Here is a 22,661-nt window from a genome sequence, read left to right as displayed (position 1 = left end):
ATTTAAATGTCATATTTTCTTTTTTTGTAGGCCCCAACTCTGCTGACAGTTTGAATCAAACACCACAGAAGCAGACAGCTGAAACCCATCTGCCGTTTTATCAGTGCAAGTTCTGTGTCCGTTACTTCAGATCAAAATCGTTCTTAAGAAATCACACCAAAAAAGTGCATAATCTTGCAGAGGACGATTCAGATGTGAGTGTCTCCTCACAGTCAGCAAAGCCGCCCAGCTACAACGTTATAATGCACAACGACCATTCAAAAGTGTATTCCTGTCAGTATTGCACATACAAGTCTCCGCGCAGAGCAAGGATAATGAAACACCAACTCATGTATCACAGCAAAGTTCCCTCAGAGAGCGCTGGAGATCCCTCAGAATACGCCGAGGCTGCAGAGGAATCTGACGCAGCTAGTGCACTCGTGAAGGGAACGTTTGCCTGTGAGTGGTGTGACTATCAAACAGACCAGAAGGACAGCTGGACTAGTCATGTGGTGAAGGAGCACAGCGACAAGGTCAAGATAGTTTCCTGCACTGCAGAGCCGGAAGGGGAGGCCAGTGGAAGTTCACCCAAACCAGATTCTCCCTCCTCTTCCTCCCATAGCCCGGCTAGAACAAAGATCAGTTTTGCTGATGTTCATGGAAAGGAGGAAGAGGAGACAGGAGGAAAAACGCCAGAACACACACTGGAAAAGTCAGTCCCAGAGATCTCATCCTTCCAGTATGCACAGATTAGTGCTGTCACACCAAACAGCACAGGTACATCTATTTTATCCAAGAGGTTTGCTTCATCCGATGTCTCAAACAGCGTCGTAGATATGGATGCCAACTTACTCAATGAGGAAGACTCCAGGAGCAGCTTAGAGGATGATGATGACGAAGAGTTGGGTGATATAGATGATCCCAGCTACACTGGAACCCTGTCAGCAGACGCAAAGCAGCTTTTAACGGACGAGGATAACAAATTACTGGAGACGAAAGGAATACCTTTCAGAAAGTACATGAACCGCTTTCAGTGCCCCTTCTGCTCCTTCCTGACCATGCACCGGCGCAGCATCTCCCGCCACATTGAAAACATTCACCTCTCTGGCAAAACCACAGTATATAAATGTGATGAATGCCCGTTTATTTGCACCAGCCCTCTAAAACTCGGCACACACAAGCAGAGCCACAATTCCTCAGATTTAGAGACCATGGACCTGACAAGCGATAGCCCAGAACCTCAGAATGGCAGTGAAGGTTCAGTAAATGGAGGCAATGTCAGCTCCAAAGTCAATGGAAAAAAGATAACCAGCACACCAAACGACCAGCAGAACCCTCATCGCTGCACGCTCTGCAGCTTTTCCACTACCACTCTGAAAGGCCTGAGGGTTCACCAGCAGCATAAGCATTCCTACTGTGATGACCTAGATCCCTCTGCCTTTGAAAGCCAGCTGACTGACCAGCCAGACTCTGAAGTGGATGCTTCTCCAATCTTTCTGCAAAAAACCCAGACCTCCATTTTAGGACTTGCAACCAAAAAGCCCCTAGTAACAGGGAAAAGAGCCAGGAAGTCCATTAACGACTTGCCTTTGGACTTATCCTCAGTCAAGAAGAGAACCAGAATTGATGAAATTGCCAGTAACCTTCAAAGCAAGATAAGCCAAAGCCAACAGGACATGATCATAAATCTGGATGACATGGATGATGAAGAAACCGGAGAAAATCACACCGGTGTTGATAAAGAGGGCAGAAATCATGGCGTCAAAAACCCTGTTTTTGCATTCAACACACAACAGCTTAATGCAAGAGAATCAATGATCTCTCACGAAAGAGGCAGGATAGGGAAAAGAAAAAGCAACCCCAAGTCAAAACCTAGAAATATTCCAATATCACTGACTCTCTCAGATGATAGTGAGAACATCTCTGCTGATCCCAGCGACAGCGCAGTGCAAGAGAACGCTGAATTTTCAGAGGAAACCGGAATTGCACGTTTTTACTGTAAACACTGTGATTACCACAATAAGTCCGCTCGTAGCGTCAGCACTCATTACCAGAGGATGCACCCGTACATCAAGTTCAGCTTTAAGTACATCTTGGACCCAGAAGACCAGAGCGCGGTCTTCCGCTGCTTAGAGTGCTACATTGAATACACAAATTACAACGATCTGCACCAACACTACATGGAACATCACCCTGAGGCAAGCAATGTGCTCAACTTTAACCAACCACATCTGTTATACTTGTGCCGCTTTTGTTCGTATACAAGCCCAAATGTCAGGAGCCTAATGCCCCACTACCAAAGAATGCACCCCACAGTGAAAATCAACAACGCCATGATCTTCTCTAGCTATATAGTGGAGCAGCCACAAAAAACAGGTGAATCGCAAACTCTGAGGGAAATATTGAACTCTGGCCCCAAGACGTTTAACTCAGCCACGTCAACGCCCAGGTCCTCCTCCAGCCCGGTGCCGAAAACTGTTTCCAAGACACCTGAAACTAGCGCAGAAGCCGACACCCTTAAAGAAGCTATGGGTGGTAATGTTGTTGTGTACGATTGTGACGTGTGTTCCTTTGCTAGCCCCAACATGCACTCTGTTTTGGTCCACTATCAGAAGAAACACCCAGAGCAGAAGGCATCGTATTTCCGTATACAGAAAACCATGAAGGTCGTGTCAGTGGATCAGTCACAACCTGCAGCCAACTCGTTTAACCTCAGCATGTCTACAGCTCAAAAACAGTCGAACGCAGCACTATATGGATCAGATGAAGAAATGTTCTACTGTAAACATTGTGTGTACAGCAACAAATCTGTTGTTGGTGTGTTAGTCCATTATCAAAAAAGACACCCGGAAGTAAAGGTGACGGCAAAATATATCAAACATGGCCCTCCCACTCCTGGGTTGATGAAATTAATGGATGAATTACAAATTGCGACTCCCAAACAATTTTTGAAGCAGTTTCAAAATAACGGTCACGATGGATCCAACAATTCAAGCCCTAAACCAGGAAGTGGTGATAAAGGTGAGGATGAGCTGTTTTTTTGTCAGCACTGTGATTATGGCAACCGCACAGTAAAAGGAGTACTTATTCATTACCAGAAGAAGCACAAAGAAACCAAGGCCAATGCTGACCTTGTACGTCGCCACACGGCGGTTGTCCGGAGTCAGCGTGAGCGCGCACAGATGGTTCAGTCAGGTAGTGTCTCTTCTGCTGCCATCCCAGCACCTCCTGACCCTGAAAATACTACGACCCTGCGATCCCTTAAGTGCAGACACTGTACCTACACATCCCCCTACGTATATGCCCTGAAGAAGCATCTGAAGAAAGAGCACCCCACTGTGAAAGCCACGGCCATGACAATTTTACACTGGGCTTACCAAGATGGCATTCTGGAGGCTGGCTATCACTGTGAATGGTGCATTTACTCCCATGCTGAACCCCAGGGCCTGCTGCTCCATTACCAAAGACGCCATCCCGAGCACAATGTTGATTACACGTACATGGCCAGCAAGCTATGGGCCGGGCCAGAAACCTCCCAGCAACCAGGGGGAAATATGGAAACTAAACATTACAAATGCAGAGACTGTGCTTTTGAGGCCTGTACAATATGGGACATCACCAGTCACTACCAGGCGGTCCACCCCTGGGCCATCAAAGGGGATGAATCTGTGCTTTTGGATATCATCAAAGGGGATGGCTCAGCTGAAAAGATCCACCAGCAGGTTGCCGAAGAACACGAATCTTTCAATTGTCAGTCTGTGGAGGATGATGGAGTGCTGGCCATTGCCACACAACATCAAGAAAGCAATCCTCTTCCTCCCCACCCACGCCTTTCCATCTCTAACAATCCTTATCAGTGTACTGTATGTCTGTCAGAGTACAACAGTCTCCATGGCCTCCTCACTCACTATGGAAAGAAGCACCCAGGCATGAAAGTAAAAGCTGCCGATTTTGCACAGGAGGCTGACATCAACCCTAGTTCTGTGTATAAATGTCGCCACTGTCCTTATGTGAACTCTCGCATCCATGGTGTCCTAACTCACTATCAGAAAAGACACCCTTTAGTGAAAGTCACTGCAGAAGATTTTGCAGATGACATAGAGCAACTAACTGATGGAACTGAAGGAGAGGACAAGTGCAAAACCCAAAGGCAGGGTTACGGCGCGTACAGATGCAAAATGTGTCCGTACACGCACGGTACACTGGAGAAGCTTAAAATTCATTACGAGAAGTATCACAATCAGTCGGCCTCTCATATGTTCACGCCCTCGCTTACACATTTCTCTTCTGGTAAGGACACAGAGCCAGTAGCAGAATGCAGCGCTAGTAATATATCAAGTTCTGCAAAAGTCCAGGAGGTCAGTGAATTAGACCTTGCCCTCTCTAAGTTACCCATCAACAAGACAGAAAAACATGCTATATTCAAGTGTCAGCTCTGCAAATACTTCTGCTCCACCAGGAAAGGCATTGCTCGACACTACCGCATCAAACACAACAACGTCCGCGCTCAGCCTGAGGGTAAAAACAATGTCTTCAAATGTGCTCTGTGTGCATACACAAATCCTATACGCAAAGGCCTGGCAGCACACTATCAGAAGCGCCATGACATCGATGCTTATTACACCCATTGTCTGGCTGCGTCCAAGACCTTAAGTGAAACGCCTTGCAAAGTGATCGCACCCCCAGTAGCAGAGCCAGAGAATTCAGAAATGAGTGAAGACCTGCGTTTGGCTGTGGAGAGTCGACGGTGTTCTCTTTGTGCCTTCCAGGCTTTCAGCAGGAAGAGCATTGTCTCACATTACATTAAGCGCCATCCAGGTGTCTTCCCCAAGAAGCAGCATGCTAGCAAGCTCGGTCGCTACTTCACCGTTATCTATGCCAAAGAACCGGAGAAGATTCCTGACAGTGCAGCGGAAGAGGAATACAAGGAGGTGCTGGACGTTCCGCTGGAGCCCGAGCAAGACGAAGACGCTGAATGGCTGCCATTCAAGTGTCTAAAATGTTTCCGGTTGTCCTTCAGCACGGGCCAGCTGCTCTCTATGCACTACAACGACCACCACAGCACAGACCTGAAGAGGGACTTTATGATGTCACCGGGCCCTGGGGACGAGGACTCTGAGTTGTACCAGTGTTCTCACTGCGAGCTGAAGTTCCTGGCTCTCCCGGCTCTGGCCAGGCATCTGCTGAATCACAACGAGGAGTTTCACAAGAGGGCCATGAGGATGGAGCGGAGGAAGCAGCTTGTCTGCAAACAGAAGAGCACAGATCTACCTGACACCAAACCTGAGGTGGGTGAAGATACCACTCTCAACATTAATGTATGTGAAAGCATACTGTATCATCTGATGAGGTTGTCACAAGCTACTACAATCTGTTATACTGCAAGTGTTTCCTTGACCCCCTTGAGGTCAAACGTGGCCATGTTATAAATCTGAATCAGCTCATAGACATAATACATCTCTTAGAGAATAGTGTTGAATTACTCGACTAGAAATTGTAAACATGGACAACAAAGACAAAGACAACATTTGATATTTGAATTTGCCTCCTTCACAGTCACCAGGAGTTTTGTAAAAGTGCATAATAATGAGTTGTGATATTACTTTCATAATTAGTTTATTAAAACTGCTATTGATCTCATTTAATATTTTGTATATTTTGGAAGTTTATAAAATCAAGGAGTCAAGGAGAGAAGTCGTGTTGTCTTACTGTGTCATTTAAAGGTTAAACAAAATCACCTTCAAATACAATTAAAAAAGATGTCAAACAAAAAGGAAATAGTATCTGTGACTTTTAACTGATTTTTTTATTATTTTTTCTGAACAGGAGAGTCCTGCAAATAAAGCCCCCATAGGATTCAGGTGTAACTTCTGCGTTGAAGTGCACTCCACCCTCCGAGCCATCTGCAACCACCTTAGGAAGCACGGTCCAGTATGGAGAGGTCAAAGAAGGACACTTCAAGGTAAATAGAGTTGGATTTAGTTTTTACATTTTGTAATATGTGACTGTAGTAGCCTCTGTGACTTGATGTATTAACACACAATGTAAGTTTTTAAATGTATAAAGGCATGTCTACTTGCATGTAAGAAGTATTAAAGTAGTAGTAGGGATGATAGAAGATGATTTTTGAAAACACTTACTAGATTTTTTGCTGAGGGTTAATAATAATAATAATAATAACTTTAATTTATGTAGCACCTTTCATGGGACCCAAGACTGCCTTCACAGGGTTAGGAAACAAGGATAGAAGTAAAAAATTAATTAAAATAACGAGAACAACAACAGAAATGTAATCTTTGAAATGCTAGTTGAGGATAAAGAAACTTATGGTCAAAAGCTTTTGTCAACAGGTGGGTTTTAAGTTATTTTTTTAGTGTCCAGAAATGAGGGCATTACATATTTCTTCTGGGGAGAGTTCCAGATGTTGGCAGCTGCCAGACTGAAAGTTGCAGTGTTTCCCTGAGAATTTTTTTTCAAGCAAATCACCAGGAGCATAGAGAAGAAAGATACGAGCCGGTCACGAAACGCAACAGACAGCAAGAAAAAAAACTCCTCATTCTTAGCTGTTGAGTAAACAGTAAACAAGTAATGACTTAAATGTGCACCTACTGCATCAAGAACTGTGCACGGATGTTGGACATGTGATTGGCCCCCTAGTGGCCCTTGATTTAGAGAAATCCTAGATTCGCCACTGCATGACTGTGGTATCTATCTCCTCATCTCTCTCTCAGCAAGTAGGAAAAATAAGCGTGTTTCCTAAAAATGTAGAACCAACTTATTTTCCTAATCATGTAGCTGCTTCTTTGAGGATCAAACAAATGCTCAGTATCTATTATTCACTCCTGTTTTAACATTAACGCTCTGAAAGACCCACTTTTTGGAGCCAGCGTCCTACGAGGCCAACTCCTCCGAGCTCTGCAGCCGACGTGTTTTACTGAGCTCGGGCCTCTGTTTCCCATTTTGTTTATTACTGACAGGAGGCTTCTGGGTAGACAGTCTGTCAGCTTCCCCCCAGAGAAAACAAGCAACGCTGTCCCATTGCAGCAGAGTATCAGAGGGGGTGGTGAGCCATAACTTTTAGGGCAGCGGGCGGGTAACCATTTGAAACATTAGTATTCCGCTGAGGCTGCCAGCGAGGGGAACAAGCCAAGGGATCCAACGCCTCACCCCAGCGGGAGGCCTGCTCCTTCCGTCAGACACTCACTCTGTTTTTTATGTATTTAAGATGAGCCCCTGAGAGTGAAGACTTACTTAACTCCATTGTGGCAACTGAGATCTGCCAATAAAATTTAACTCAAAGCTTTCAGAATAAAATGTTACTGTGTGCAGCTAAGGTGGTAACCCTGTGAGGGTTTGTGTTACCTGTGAGCAGTTATGTCCTATGGCATAATGACCACATACAACATGTCCACCAGATAAAAATATATCATTGTTTTACACATTTGCAGAGGATAAAAATAAACGTTGCTTTTTATAGCATCACAAGCACAGTTTGAATTCTGGAGCTGCAATGGCTTCTGATGGAGCTCTTTAAGAACAAGCCCACGGTGGAGTCAGGGCAGACTGGAAGGATGGGTCTTGTGGATGCCACATTCTTATTTATGGCTTACGCAAAGTGCAGGGTCAGGTCCCTCTGCAGAAAGAATGATCTTCCTCGGGGCAATAAAAAAAGTCACGGGTGATCCGTCTGTCTGGCTCGGGACGGACTGCAGGAGCCGCTCTGAACTCCAGCACATGGCGGACGCAGGAAGAGATGGTGGAGTTTAGTTTTTTTTGCAGTCGGCTCGTGCCGCTGTTGGCGGATATTAAGATATTATGGTATTCTGTTCTGCCTGTAGCTTTTTTTATGTTGATTGACTTGAAGCCTTGATTTTATTATCATCATCAGGTTTAGCAGTTAAAGAAATTGTATTAGTCACTCCAAAAACTTTATCATAAATAAATGCTTGTGGTTTGGTATACAGACTTATTATTGATATTATGATTATTATGATTATTATGATTATTATTATTAAGAGTTATTTGGCTTGAGAGATCTATGTGTGGGCAGCTAGAATAGCTTGTGCTTGTGTTTCACTTCTCTTCCAAGAGGCTTCTTCAGTTCCAACTGCCTGGTTCCAGGTATTTAACCTCTGTGGGATGCTCCCTATTTTGACAGTTGTTATGTAAAACATGCAGGGTCGTTGTGGTGAGTCAAGGTGTGACTGGCTGTTGAAAACCTATATGTTCATAAACCCACCTTTCAGTTGTTCCTCTTTCACACCATGGAAATACATGGGTTTCTTAAACGTAGGTAAACGTGATTGACTCCTTTCCCATTGTCAGTAGACGAGTTTTGTTTTGACCAGTGGGAAATGGGCTCTAGATACCATGATGACTAAGAATCTTCAAAGATGAGCTGGGAGATATATGAGAAGATATGAATAGATTTAGATATAATATGTACAAATGCTCCTCCAGATTTAAAGATTTGGGCTTGAATCTTCTCGTCCCAATCTTTTTGTATAAAACAATCAAATCATTATTATCAAGTAAGTAAGGTGTGTCCAGAAATACAGGAAGTCAGATCACTGTCGTGTTGACTAACTCTACGATTTAGTCTCGTCTGTTCCGCTCATGTTTATCATCCCATTATTTGTTCATTGACGAGAGACACTTCATCCAAGCATTTCAGACTATTCTAATGTCTTTCATATGATGAATAGATATATATAATAATAATATATGAATAGATTTAGATATAATATGTACAAATGCTCCTCCAGATTTAAAGATTTGGGCTTGAATCTTCTCGTCCCAATCTTTTTGTATAAAACAATCAAATCATTATTATCAAGTAAGTAAGGTGTGTCCAGAAATACAGGAGTCAGATCACTGTCGTGTTGGCTAACTCTACGATTTAGTCTCGTCTGTTCCGCTCATGTTTAATCATCCCATTATTTGTTCATTGACGAGAGACACTTCATCCAAGCATTTCAGACTATTCTAATGTCTTTCATATGATGGTCCTGTTGAAAGAGAGGCGTAACTAAAATTTAACTGAAAATTACTTTGCCAATACAGTAGAGTTAGAACCATACTGCAGGTGTGGTTAAATGTTGCTTGGGCACTGTAATATGATGCATTTGATTTACTCCTTACAATCTTTCTCTTTGTTTTATTGTAGAAAAAGACCTTACTGAGACTTGTGCTCTTTGTTTTGAAGCAGGAGGTCGCGAGGTCCCCCTGACCCTGCCCACAGAGAGCCTAACTAATGGCGACCTGGAGGCCGATGAAGCAGCTGAAGCCGATGACCTCGAGAGACCCGAGGCTGCAACGATGAGCCCACCTTTGATTTCCGCTGCCTCTGGTGGTGATGCTGCTACCATGGAGATGGTTGATCCGGAAACAGATGCCGTTGAAGGAAGCGAGGCAGCCCTCACTGCCGTGGTGACTGAGGACCAACTGAAGCAGCGGTTGACTGCGGGGGGGTCACCCGTGTGCCCAGTGCGACCGAGTCTTCATGTCCATGCAGGGACTGAGGTCCCACGAGAGGAGCCACTCAGCCATGGCACTGTTTAGCAGAGAGGACAAATACAGCTGCCAGTACTGCCAGTTCGTCTCCCCCTTCAGGCACAAGTAAGTACAGAGGAGCAGTGAATGACCACTGTTTATAATTTTAGTAAATAATTACACAATAAATCAAACCATCGACTTCTGGGTTGGTGGACTAGCCGCTCTACCTCCTGAGCCTCCAGTGGTAGTCTTTAAGGAGTAAATTGGAGTAAATTTGGCGACGATGCCAAATTGAAACACATTAACAGAATGTTATTTTTTACCAGTGTTCCTGTGTTGATCCATTGATTGCTCCACTGAATATTCATCTGTCCTGACTTTCTCAATTCTTTTTCCTGGTTGATTTGGTGACACCCAAACACTTTTTTGTTGTTTTAACAAAAAAGGTCCAGGTACATTTTTTGACTGTTGTCAGATTTCTTTTTGCTCATGGGACAAGAAGCTCTCCGCTGCTGCTGTTCAGCCGACTGTGGCTGCTCCTTGCAGAAATTTAAAAATGATCCACGGATGGAAAAACATTTAACAAACAGTGTGGCTATTTATTACAAACTTTATTACATCACCTCATCCCTGAACATGATTTTTCACCGAAGCAATAGTGGTGAAACAAAAACTCCCATGATCCCCCGCTGCCTAACAATGTCTACAAACTCGGTCATCATTATTTTACAGATAAAAACAGCTGATTGAAGCTGATGATGTGTCTGCTCCTGCCAGATTTAGATCCAGATTCAAACGAGTGTAATGTATTGGCAGCACAAAGATAACATAAACTGTTGTTTTTCTATAGTGATAGATCTTTATACCCACACTCTTACAATATGTCCAATATGTAGCCATAGGTATAAGTATTAAAAACTAATACCATTGTGTACCTTACGCAATCTTTTCTTCAGATCGACTGGATGCTGGAATCATTTTGCACAGTTTTACACCTTGTTCTGTTTACCCCGTCGCATTCGCTTCTTTAATCTCCTCCAAGATTTCCTGCCTCCGAGGAGAGCAAGACAAACATTAGAAGCAGAAGACATGTAGGAAGCGTGATTTGGTTTATCCATCACACAGACTCAGACCAGAAAGAGAGAAAGAGAGAGAGAGAGAGAGAGAGTCCTCATCACCTTTGAGCTCCCAGGTGTAATCTCTCTGTACTGTACGTGCCCTGACCCAGAAAGGAGCCGAATTCCCATGCCACCTAGGAGGCCCCGGCATTAAAAAAACACAGCCACCGTCCCCACAGGCACTCGCACACTCATTCCCACCAGGGGATTGTGGGTAGATGAGTTCACCCCATGGCTCCCTTGTTCAGTAGTCATTGGAAATGTGCAGCTGTTGTTTGTGAGCCAAACAGAATGAAGAGCTTCAGACGCTGCAGAAAACAAGCACTTTTGAAAATCATCAAAGTGGATGCTTCGGAGTAGAGCCTCCTGTACCCTATTCTTATCGCTTTCTCTCTATCTGCTATCTCTTTGTCCTCGTTTCATTTATTTTCTTTTGATTCCATCCTCTTATCTCGTATCCTTCCCTCTTTTTCCCGGCAGTCTGGACAGACATGTGCAGTCTCACCACGGGCACCACAAGCCCTTCAAGTGCAAACTCTGCCCCTTTAAATCTGCCTACGTGAGTCGCTTGAAGAGCCACCTGCATAAGACACACACAGGTAAAGACACACACACACACACACACACACACACACACACACACACACACACACACACATACATATGTTAAATCACATCTTACAGCTGTGTCCATGACGAGAATAGCAGCCTCCTGTTTTTATCATCTTCCCCATAACAACGCTGTGCTTGATTCAGCTTCTCCTGCACAATACAACCAGTGGATTAGCTTGAGGAGCAGCTTCACTGAATTCACTGAGTACATTAGCCACACCTAATTAAGCCCACCCAAAGGAATCAAATTCATATTCAAAGATTTTAGCACAAAAAGGCCACAGATGAGTCTATTGCTAATGTTGTTTGTTTGGGAATATGGTGAGAAATCCTCAGCATGCTCCATGCAGGTGTCTTCAGTCAGACGCAGTTCTCTGCCTGTGGTGTTTCTTGTTTTTGAGCGAGCCAGACGGCAACATTGATCCAAAGACATTCAAGAAATGCAAAAAAAGAAAAGAAAAAGCTGCACCTGAGAGATCAATACACGAGCAAAAGGAACAATCGGGAAACCGGCAAACTAGAAAGACCAATTTTCAATCGGCGTTTGAGTGCTCTCAACTGTCTGCTCGGAGAGAACAAGAAGCAGCAGAACGAGTTTACAGCTGCTGTGGAAAATTGACACATACCAATTTTTTTGTTGCAGTTACATTTGAAAAGCGGAGCTGCTTGTAGTTCCAGCTAAACTAAAGAAAGGTTTTACTCAAAATTGACGCGTCCACGTCGAGCAGCTGCCAAACTGTTGGTTCTCACTAGGGACAGTTGAACAAAGCAGAAGCTTATTAAAACCACTTCTGGACAACAACATGTTACAGTCAGATCAGATTCACTCTGCAGGACGCTGCTTGTATTATGTTGTTGAGCAAACATATTAAAGCAAGATGCTGTAAAACACCTGTGGAAAAATTTACATTTCTAGCAAAGAAACACACATTAGGCAAAACAGCTTGAGCAAAGTGATACAGGGGAGCAGCATAATAACAATAGTAATTTTGTCCTGTGTCCTCAAACAACCTACACAAAAGTCCCTTTAATCTTTAGTCTTTGTATCAGATCTCTCAACAACAGCAGCTTAGATTCAAGGCCTTCAAAATTATTGCAGTAGGTTTTCTCACATTCTGTACTGTTGATTTTTGTTGGAAAATACAGAATCAACTTTACTACTAAAGTACGACTAATATTGATAATATTAGCTAATATGACCTTTTCACAGACATTATTAGCGTTTGTGTTTGCAGATATGAAAGCTTTTATTTTACTGAATAAACAATGTTAAACAGATGTGTATTTCATTTTCTTAATTTAACTTCTATATATTTATGATAAAGTTTTTGGTTAAACTGCAAAATATCAAGCTTCAATTACATTTCTTTGTCGTTAGGGTTTCATAAAGAAATCCTAGGAATCATTCAGAAAGTATTTAAAATCACACACATTCAGACTTGATTACCCAAGTGACAAAAACCAGGGGAGAAAGAAACATTTTAGTTACCTCAAGTCAAGAGTCGGGCTCAGGCCTTTCTTCAGACAAAGTACAAAGCAGTCATTGTAGATACACCCTCTGCCAATGGGTCACCTGACAGATCATTTGACTATTCAAATGTAAAGAAAACTGAAAAGGAAGAATTAGAACAAGAAAAAAATGAATTATGAAAAATACCTGATGAAAAATACAACAATAGAAAATAAATAATACCATTTATATTTTTTATTTACTGTCTTAGTCAGTCCCAACTGCTGATGTTAGTATTCTTATTTTTTTATTTATATATGGCCGATATATTGGTATCTGAAGGTTTTTACCACCTAATGTTGTCCTCATTGGCCCCCTAACTTTTTTGGTTAGGCTCTATTTACTGCAGTAAAGTTTACATGTGACACCTTGAGATGCTTCGTTTGAGTTTTGATTAAACTTTTATTAAAAAGAAAAAGATTCTATCAAACTGACACTAATTAGTCCGAGGGGAGCACCGGCCCGTACGAGGTGAGTATTTGTTAGAGCTGGATTCAGAGGGGAACTTTGTTTGTGGTGGAGAGTGTGTAGATTATCATCATGTTTACTCCTCAGTCTCAACGATTTATAGGTTTCTTTAATCCTCATCTAATACTGCGTTATGTGTATTTGATAATGTTGCTGACTTGTGATTCCTGTTTATTTTTGTTTATCTTCCAGGCGAGCAGCACACATACAAATGCCTGTCGTGCCCCTTCTCCTCCATGACCATCAGCCATCTGAAGGAGCACTCTCTGAGAGACCACGGCGAGGCCCTGACCCTCCCCAAACTGAGGGCTGCTACCCAGGCTGCTCATGCCACCCTCAGGGCCTCCCGGCTGGCCAGTTCCACAGAGCAGACTCCGCTGGCCTCAGATGGTATGAGATCATGTGTAATATGATTTTGATGTAATGTCATACGATGGACTCGTCAGGCCAAATTTTGGGAAATCTAATTCGAGTATTGCAGCAGAATCCACTGTAATGCAGGAAGAAATAAACTGTGTGAGGTGAAATGAAGGTACTTTAAAACCTATTTGTTGGATTGCCACAATTTGCATCAAAATACATGCTTGTTCTCAAAGCCACATCACACAGGACATGATGCACACACTCTGCGATTCAGTGCAAGTATCTGATCATTTTCTTTGAGGTCCATCACAAATTAAATCCATATGGAACCATCTATGCAAACCGCAGAAGCAAGGTATTTCTATCTCCCAATCAAAGTAAAACAAAGAGAGGCCTAAAATGGGAGCAACAATGTTCACTTTTCTATGATTTTTGACATCCGTTTAGATGGGGCTCAGTTATCTCAATATTCTCTGGTCCATCAATATCAGAATGTGCAAACCCAGCAAATAATGAAATTCTGTGTTTGTGGTATATTTTATGCCATTAATATAACACAAAAGAGATTTACTATGAAAATCAGCAGTTATAGCTGATATAGTTATATCATTGTCTTATTCACAGCCTCTGAAAGACAGTTGTGTACAGAGATTGAATAAATTACTGAGTATGAGAATTTAGGAGTCTCAGATTCTCCTTTAATGTTTAATTTTGACGCGTTTTTTCCGCAAACTATGTTGAGTTAAAGAGGCAGCTTCACTGTAGGTTGGTGTAGCAGCTACAGCGACGTGATGTGATGCAGCCGCTGCTTTAGCTCGCAGACTGTTCTTGGCAGCAGCTGTTACCTTGCTGCTGGAGCTGTGGAATCTTCCCTGGAGCTGGAGCAGGGCAACATTCCTCAATGCACCAACCACCACTGTCAGCTGTGCCTCACCAAGACAAATGAAGCATTGAGAGAGAGAGCGGAGCTGACGTATTGAATGTCTCTCCACCACGCCACAGTCGCTACCTTCAGTTGAATGTCTGAAATTCAGATGTTTGCAGTGGAATGTGTTTGAGGATTAGCATTTGATTGCTTCTCATCACTAGGAAGTTAACTTTAACTTCTTGAAGGTGGTTTGAATATAGTCACTGTAGTTTGTTTTAACATTTACACCCACACCTCCCCCAAACTATTAAAATGATTACTAGAAGTCTCACATGAGGCCAATGTGACGTTGACCTTTGACCTCTAAAATTGAATCAGTTAATCTTGGAGTCCAAGTGACAAGTGGGCAAAGTTCGAAGACATTTTCTCAAGGCAGACTTGAGATTTAATGTTCAAGAGGCCAAAAACATGTTTGGCTTCTTGTCCTTTGACCTTCGACCACTCTGTGAGTCTAAGTGAACATTGATGCCAAATACAAAAAGATTTTTCAAGGCATTCTTGAAATAACATGGCCGCGAGGCAAAAAAGGGTTATGTGAGGTCACAGCGACCTTGGCATTCCACCACAAAATTCTAATCTGTTCATCTTTGAGTCCCGCTACCAAATTAGAAAGGAAATCCCCGTGTTCCAGAGATATCGGGTTCACAAGGAAAATAAATGTATTTTGTGAGGTCACAGTGACTTTAATCTTTCAACACCAAAATTGAATCAATTCATCCTTTAGTCCAACTGAATGTTTACTCCAAATTTGAAGAAATTCCATCAAAGGATTTCTTGCGATATCGTGAATGAGACGGATTAGCGGACAAGCAGAAAAAATAATGCTTCTGGCTGTTGCCAGCGCAGAGGCATGACAACCCCTAGATCTTTGAAATCCATTCCCAATTTTAGTACTGCTTCCAGTTGATTCTTAAAATGTTTTTCAGGCATTCTCTTCCACCTCTGTCTTCAACTCCTCGTGAAATTTGGAAAATAAACATTAATTAATTTAAGCAGACACATCATTACAATATTTGCTCTCTGGCTGCCATCTCATCTCCTCAATGACGGGGATATTAATGAGTCAACTGTTCCATTTTTGGATCCGTGTGAATTCCTCTGCTTCTACTGCAAAAGTGACAAATCAAATCTCAGGCAAGTCAAACTTAAAAAATATATTTTCCCCCTCCACATTTCCTCATCCTGTGAGTGCTGAATGAAGCATTTTTCACAGATATTCTATTAGTGTCACTGTGCTTTATTTATTAATGTGTTGGAGGCTCAAAGTAGGACGAGAAGATGAGCTGCTTCACTGATATTACAGACTCGTGAGAGGTGGAGGATGAGAAGGGAAAAAGGTAGTGGGCGAATGATGACAGTCACATTTACACTTCAGTGTCTGGGAGGTGGGGAGGAGACATTGAGTGTGAATGGAACTCAAATCTGGAAAACCATGTCTCCTTTGGAAAGGACAAACTCCTCTGCTGTCTGCTGATAGCGTTCAATAAACTATTAAGAACGTGCATTTCAATTTTTTCAGGAAATAATCAGACGTATATTAAACAACACGTTTTCTTAATCTCTCTCGGTCCCTCTCTCAGATCCATCCTACCTGGAGACGGCCGATGTTCGTCAGCAGCTGAGTCATTACCAGCTTGCTTCCCGCAGTCACATGTCCTCTGGCTCAGCCCCTGGCGGCTCGACAGTGGGCGACAATCGACCAGACGGCATCCTCACTTGTGAGTTCTGCGAGTTCAGCTCCGGATACATGCAGAGCCTTCGCCGGCACTACAGGGACCGTCACGGCGGCAAGAAGCTCTTCAAGTGCAAAGACTGTTCCTTCTTCACCTGCTACAAGTAAGGAAGGAAACAAGGAAAACAGTACAGACAGTACAGACGCCGATAACTAAAGCTTACGAACAATGCATAATATATTTCACATGTCAAAACAATAGACCCTCCTTCTTTCTATCTCAGGAATAACTTCACCATACACGTGGAGGCTGGACACAACAACAGCGTACCTGAAGACATCCCCAAAGACCTGCGCTGCCCTCTCTGCCTCTACCACACCAAACACAAGAGCAATATGATCGACCACATCGTCCTGCACAGAGGTACGAGTCACACCCGTTAATGAAGGGGTTTGACATTTGAGAATTTCTGTTATGGAGTCAGATGAGAAGACTCTCAGAAACTGAGAGAAAACATTTAAAAGCATCCACAGAGAGATGGTCCTGCTCTGATGAGTTGATAAAGCTATTTTTTTTTTTGCTTAGGTCGTTTTTATGTGACACTGTCTTCAGTTAGATGGTGTTTTAGGGTTGAAATTGAGAAAATGACAAAAGCCACAGCCACTGGGATCCCTTTTTTCTTTATGTGTGTGTGACAAATGACATTCAACGTCTGTCCTGCATCCCAACATCTCTTTTTCCTATTATGTCGTTAGCTCTCACTGTTCTTCGCTCCACCATTTTTCCCCTCCCTCCATTTCCTCCAACCTAATAATCCACATCGCATCTTCTCCTCTTCCTCCGCCAGAGGAGCGCGTGGCTCCGCTGGAGGTCAGCCGCTCCAAGCTGTCGCGCCACCTCCAGGGCCTGGTGTTCCGCTGCCACAAATGCACCTTCACATGCTCCAGTGACCAGGCCCTGCAGCTGCACCTGCAGAAGCACGCTGAGATCAAGCCTTACCAGTGCCAGCTCTGCTATTATGACAGCAGTCGCCGGAGTCAGCTGGAGGAGCATCTCCGCCTCGAGCACAAGGTCAGCTGGTGTCTGGATATGATGCACATGAAGTTTTCTGTAACTAAGTTTGAATGCCTAGAACTTACGTAAAAAAGTAGGAAGTAGGAGGAATGTGGCCAGAAACAGGGGCCTCATTTTACAGATGAGAGACTTTGTGGCTCATCAGTGTCAGAGTCAGCGGTTTACTGATAAGAATGGGTTTTAATCATCAGTGTGTTTAATGGCTGTAACCCCAGTTGTTTACAGCTTATGCACTCTGTAGCTTCAAACTGTTCAATTTATCCTATATGACCTTTGCTTTTTTACTGGAGGTAATCATCAAGCCTGCACCAGTCAACTTTCTGTATTTCCTCTGTGTTGAAAGATCACATAATACAGCAAATCCAATGTGAAACCCCTAAATCAAACAAATCCTGAGTAATCAGCCGCAGGAACAGTAACAAGGTCCCGTTGGTGCACGTGCTCGACCAATCAGGAGTCTCAGCTGCCAATCATGACGTTTTAAATAAGTAATTAAAACCGAACACTTTAATTTATTTGACATGCACTTTGACTTTTTAGTGTGGTCAATGTCCCACCCACTCACATGGTGGAGGCAGAGTTTATAATCTATACTGCAGCCAGCCACCAGGTGGCGATCAAGACGCTTTGGCTGCACTTTTGTGGAGCCGTCATGTCGTCCATCTTAATATACAGTCTTTGCTTGAATCCAAGACACACAGATCATTTAATAATGTTATCAGGTGAGTCAAATAAGTTTCGTCTGTGTCCAACAAACCTACATGGATAAAAGTGTCAAAAGTTTTTATAACCTCATCATCCATGTATACTTTTTTTCTTTGAAGTACATTGATATCAGTGAAATGTAAATAAGCTACACCCAGTAACTCCACATTAACATCCTAATCAGAGGGCTTTAAAATTAAGCAGAGAAAACAATATTAATGAGTTGATTGCTGCACAACATTTTTTTTGTGTGTGTGTGTGGTATTTGTATTTTTAGCATGTGTCATAAAACTTTATTAGGGGGGAAATCATTAGAAGTGTCCAATTACAAGGGACCATAAAGTCAGTCACAAGAATGAGAGGATATAAACTTTACACCGTATTTAATTTGACTCAATAACACCTCTGCTCATCCCTGTCTCACTTTTACATTCAACTTCTGTCCTCTTCAAGACACACAGACCAATAACTCCAAAATTGACCTCTGTGCTGGACCTTGACATGTAAAGAGATAACAAAATATCAGTGAAGTGATGCAACAGAATAAGATGAGAGGAGAGAAAGATCCAGGAGAGAAAAGACTTCAGAGGGTCAGGAGCTCTGCAAAATAGATGGAGATTGTAAGAACAACAGGAAAAGGGACAGACAAAGGAGAAAAGAAAGCGTCTTGTAGTAATGCATTCCCTGAATCCTTCTTATTATATTTAGCTTGACACTTTCAAATACGGTTTTCAGCACCGTCCTCATTGATATCATCATTTTGTAAAGATGTTTGGTAGATGAAGGTCAAACAGCAGCAGCCTGTAGATATTTCTAATCGGCCTTGAGCATGACCGTTAACTTCAAGGAGCCAGGCCATAATTTATAAGCCTTGAATCATTCATCATCCATACACACGGCAATCATTTAACAACTTCTTCAGCCACTCAGCAAGTTGTGAGTTTTAATTGCACACCAGGCAGTAAAATCCTTTTATTTTCTTGCCATTGGAATATGATGAATGTATGGCTCCATCGTGGACACTTAAATAGCTGATGTGGACCCTGGGAGTCTGAGTATATGCTTTTAAAAGGAAGAATGATGGAGATAGAGAGAAAGAGCTTATTCGTGCAAGGAGAGTTGTTATGATTTATTGACGCGCTTGACCGATCAGAGGAGCAAGATGTGTAATCAAACCTTCCATTTATGTTGGTGTTAATAATTTCAGGTCGTTTTGATAAACTCATCAACTAAATATACAAACACACATCTTGTTTGAGAGAAATTCACTTTTTAAAGTTGATTTCATTAAAGGCGATCTGCAAAACCTTTTTACTAGGAACGTTTTGACTGGTGACAAGAGACTGGCCCTCTCACTCAACAGACTGCTGACTCTGTTCTTTTGGTAGTTTGGAGAAAAAAAATCATCCAGAAACTTTTAATGCAGTTTCTTTGCCTCAAAATATATAGTTACTGTTGAAGAGTCTGCTCCTGAAAAAAAACTTCACTTATTATTTACTATTGCTTTAACATTAAATCAGGTTTTAAAATGTATATAACGTATAAAGCTAATCTGAAAGTTAATGTATAAAGAAACAAACAACCAGAGAGAAACAAACTCAAGTGTCTCCACCCGGTTGTAAGAATCTGCATAAATCAGCTTAAGAATTTATCATAGTTTAGAACAATCAGGATTCGATTTTTCAGTTTCTCTAGTAATTGTTACAAAGGGGCACGCCAAGGGACGGCGGTTTTATCCCAGGCTTCTCTAGGGTGCAGAAGACTAGACATGGTGTGTGATAGAAGAATTCCTGCATATAGAAGCATTCTATGAATGTGTGTGAGTGAATGGGGGAATCTAACTTGTACTGTAAAGTACTTAATTGTCGACAAGACTTGAAAAACGTTATATAAATACAGACCATATACTACTAATTATTTTTAATTCTTTAACAAGCTGCATTAGAAAAGAAAAATCCCCAAATGAAATGAAAGCGAGTTCTGAAAGACAAACATGGCTCCAATCACACTGCACCAAACTGATAAATGACCTCCTGTTTCTGATCAGGTTATCCGCAACTTTGAGCTGATGGGCCGCGTCAACCTGGACCAGCTGGAGATGATAAAGGAACAAGGGAGCAGCGCGGAGGAGGAAGAGGAGAGAGATATGATGCGGATGGTCGTAGACGGAGACTTGGCTGCAGAGGAGGAGGACGAGCTTTATGATGACGAAGGATTGGAAATTATGGAAAACTTAATGGCTGAGCAGAGAGTGATGGATGATGACGAGATGGAGGACAACATCAAAGAAGAAGAGGAGGAGGAGGAAGAAGAGGACATTAAGGGGATGGAGGAAGAAAGGACTGGCCTACAAGGTAAATACAAAAGACCATCAATACAAATCTTCTATAGATATCATTTCACTTATTATTCACTCATACAGACACGGATCATTTCCAGGAACCTTCTGTAAACAAAGTTATACCATTTTATTTAAGAAGAAAACAATCTGAAACGACAAAATAAAACATGGACCAACATTGTTGATGTTTATTATCAAGTGAGAGCACCTTTCTGTCACTAGCAGTAATACAGCTACTGATATTTACCATAGACTGTATGTAAAGATGGACGACATGACGGCTCGCCAAAAGTGAATCCAAAGTATCTCAACAACCCCCTGGTGGCTGGCTACAGTATAGGTCATATGCCATGCCTCATCCATCTTAACCAATGGGACATGGAGCAAAGTACATAGATGGTCATTAAAGGTTGTTCTTATCACACTGATGTCTCTTCAAGTGTTACATTTTTTCCATTAAGTTTGGTTCTAATTGGTTGTTTAATGCGATTTAAAATGGGGTGAGACGTCATGATTGGCTGCTGAGACTGATTCACACTTCCAGAATATTTTATATTGTGTTTTGGAAGTCCCATAACATACGTGTTTTTCGATTCCTTTTTTTATTTCATTGTTCTGGTTATTATAGTATTGTATAGTAGTAAGATATACTCACTCCAAAGGCGCCCACATTCATTTTAAAATTTGACTTCGTGATTGGTGTATTACTTATAATTACATCATAATGAATAAACTCTATCCATAAATATGTCTATTGTTTTCAAGTACTCTATGAATAGGAAATAAACGAGTGAGACTAACCAATCATTCAAACTCTGTTTCCCAGACGTCCTTGCATCTCCCTCCAGCAGCAGCAGCAGCAGCTGTGGGCCGAGCGGTGTAGAGAAGCGTCTTCCCTGCGAGTTCTGTGGCCGCTGCTTCACCGACAGCCTCGAGTGGGAACGACACGTCCTTCGACATGGCATGTTAGTACTTTTCCTTTTTCTCTTTCTCTCTACTCTGTTTGGGTGAGAGCTGTGTGTTGGATTGCCATTAGATTTGGCACAGATGTTCATTCAGTCCCCCTCAGGTTGAAATTTAACAACTCTGGGTAAAGTTTTGAATTTGTTGAGAACTTTGAATTTCAACCAAATAGTGCTGTTTTAGTGCTATTTATTAAACCTTAACATGCTAACACACTAATCATTCTAACGTGGTGTCCCTGGTAAGCATCATTACATGTAGACATTGTGACTATGTTGGCATGGTTGCTTTAACATTTAGCTCAAGCACCATTGTGTCTACAGCTTGGTACTAGCCAATAAGACTAAAAGTCACAAGCATGGCTTTAGACTTTTAGTCTTATTTTATTAGTGTATCTGTGTATTTAAAATTCAGCCATCTCTGTCCTTTTTATTCATATCTTTACCAATCACTGTAAATAAAGATGGATGACGCATGTCCCCTTCCTCCCACTGTGCAAAACTGAAGCCAAAATATCTTGCATACGGGTGCTGCCATCTACTACTGGTGACATCATATGAAGTCTGCGCAATAGAAACCATCTTTCAGAAAACCTTTTTAGGCATGTACTTTGATTTTTTTAGTTTAATATTAGGTAGGCAGAGTTTAAACTGTATATATATAGACTGCAGCCAACCATTAGGGGGCGATCCAGATGATTTGGCTTCACTTTTGCACTTATGTCGTCCTTCCTCTGTCATCGATGTTTCTGTGAGCGATGCAAACTTATTTTTGCTCCCTGTATTTATAGGACGGTTAACAGTCAGATCGACACCAGCGCCACCTCAGCAATAGAGGCCTCCGCTTCATCTTCCACTGGCTCCTCTGTCCTGATGGACACAGGCCTGGACCTTTCCGGCAACAGAACAGAGGAAGGAAACCCTGGTGATCTATCACTGAGAAGTCAAAGCCTGTTTATGGAGGACAATGAAATGCTTGACACCAAAAAGGATCAACAGTTTGCTTGAACAGATTGTGGCCTCTTGGGATATTGTTCTAGAAAATGATAACGTTGGGTAGGATCAACACTGAGGAAACAAAAAAAAGATTGAAATGGAAAAAAAAGTGACTTCTTATGAGTTGGAACATTATTAGATTTTAGACGTTACATATATACGTATTAGGTTGTGCTGCATTAAAATGACTGAGCTCTTTAAATGAGCGGTCCCCTAGGACAGATCTTAATATATTGGTAACCAATAGTGAACAGAACTCTTTATTGCTGACATTCTGGTCAAATCTACAGTGAACGATCCCACCTAGATAAAAATCAAGCTATTTATAAATAACTTTGTCAAAAATGATAAAACTAAATTTAAGCATTTTATTATTGAAAGCACCTTTTACACTCCCCCTGCCCATCCAAAACGGGGTTACTGTAAATTGACCTAGA

At 42.2% G+C, this 22,661-nt stretch overlaps 1 protein-coding gene across 1 annotated transcript in view; it reads left to right on the top strand.

The window, feature by feature from the left end:
- znf462 (zinc finger protein 462) overlaps positions 1-22,322 on the top strand; it is a 43,730-nt gene extending 21,408 nt beyond the window's left edge. The window contains 12 exon segments of the mRNA XM_034601911.1: positions 31-5,267; positions 5,806-5,941; positions 9,185-9,444; positions 9,446-9,597; positions 11,073-11,191; positions 13,375-13,572; positions 16,054-16,309; positions 16,430-16,569; positions 16,994-17,217; positions 19,973-20,279; positions 21,093-21,231; positions 22,020-22,322. Of these exon segments, the coding sequence (XP_034457802.1) occupies positions 31-5,267; positions 5,806-5,941; positions 9,185-9,444; positions 9,446-9,597; positions 11,073-11,191; positions 13,375-13,572; positions 16,054-16,309; positions 16,430-16,569; positions 16,994-17,217; positions 19,973-20,279; positions 21,093-21,231; positions 22,020-22,236 (7,385 nt within the window). The 3' untranslated portion in view covers positions 22,237-22,322.
- The last annotated feature ends 339 nt before the right edge of the window (positions 22,323-22,661 follow it).

This window comes from Hippoglossus hippoglossus, chromosome 12, assembly GCF_009819705.1.
Source record: "Hippoglossus hippoglossus isolate fHipHip1 chromosome 12, fHipHip1.pri, whole genome shotgun sequence".
NCBI classification, from domain to species: domain Eukaryota; kingdom Metazoa; phylum Chordata; class Actinopteri; order Pleuronectiformes; family Pleuronectidae; genus Hippoglossus; species Hippoglossus hippoglossus.
This window is presented reverse-complemented; position numbering and strand designations above follow the sequence as displayed.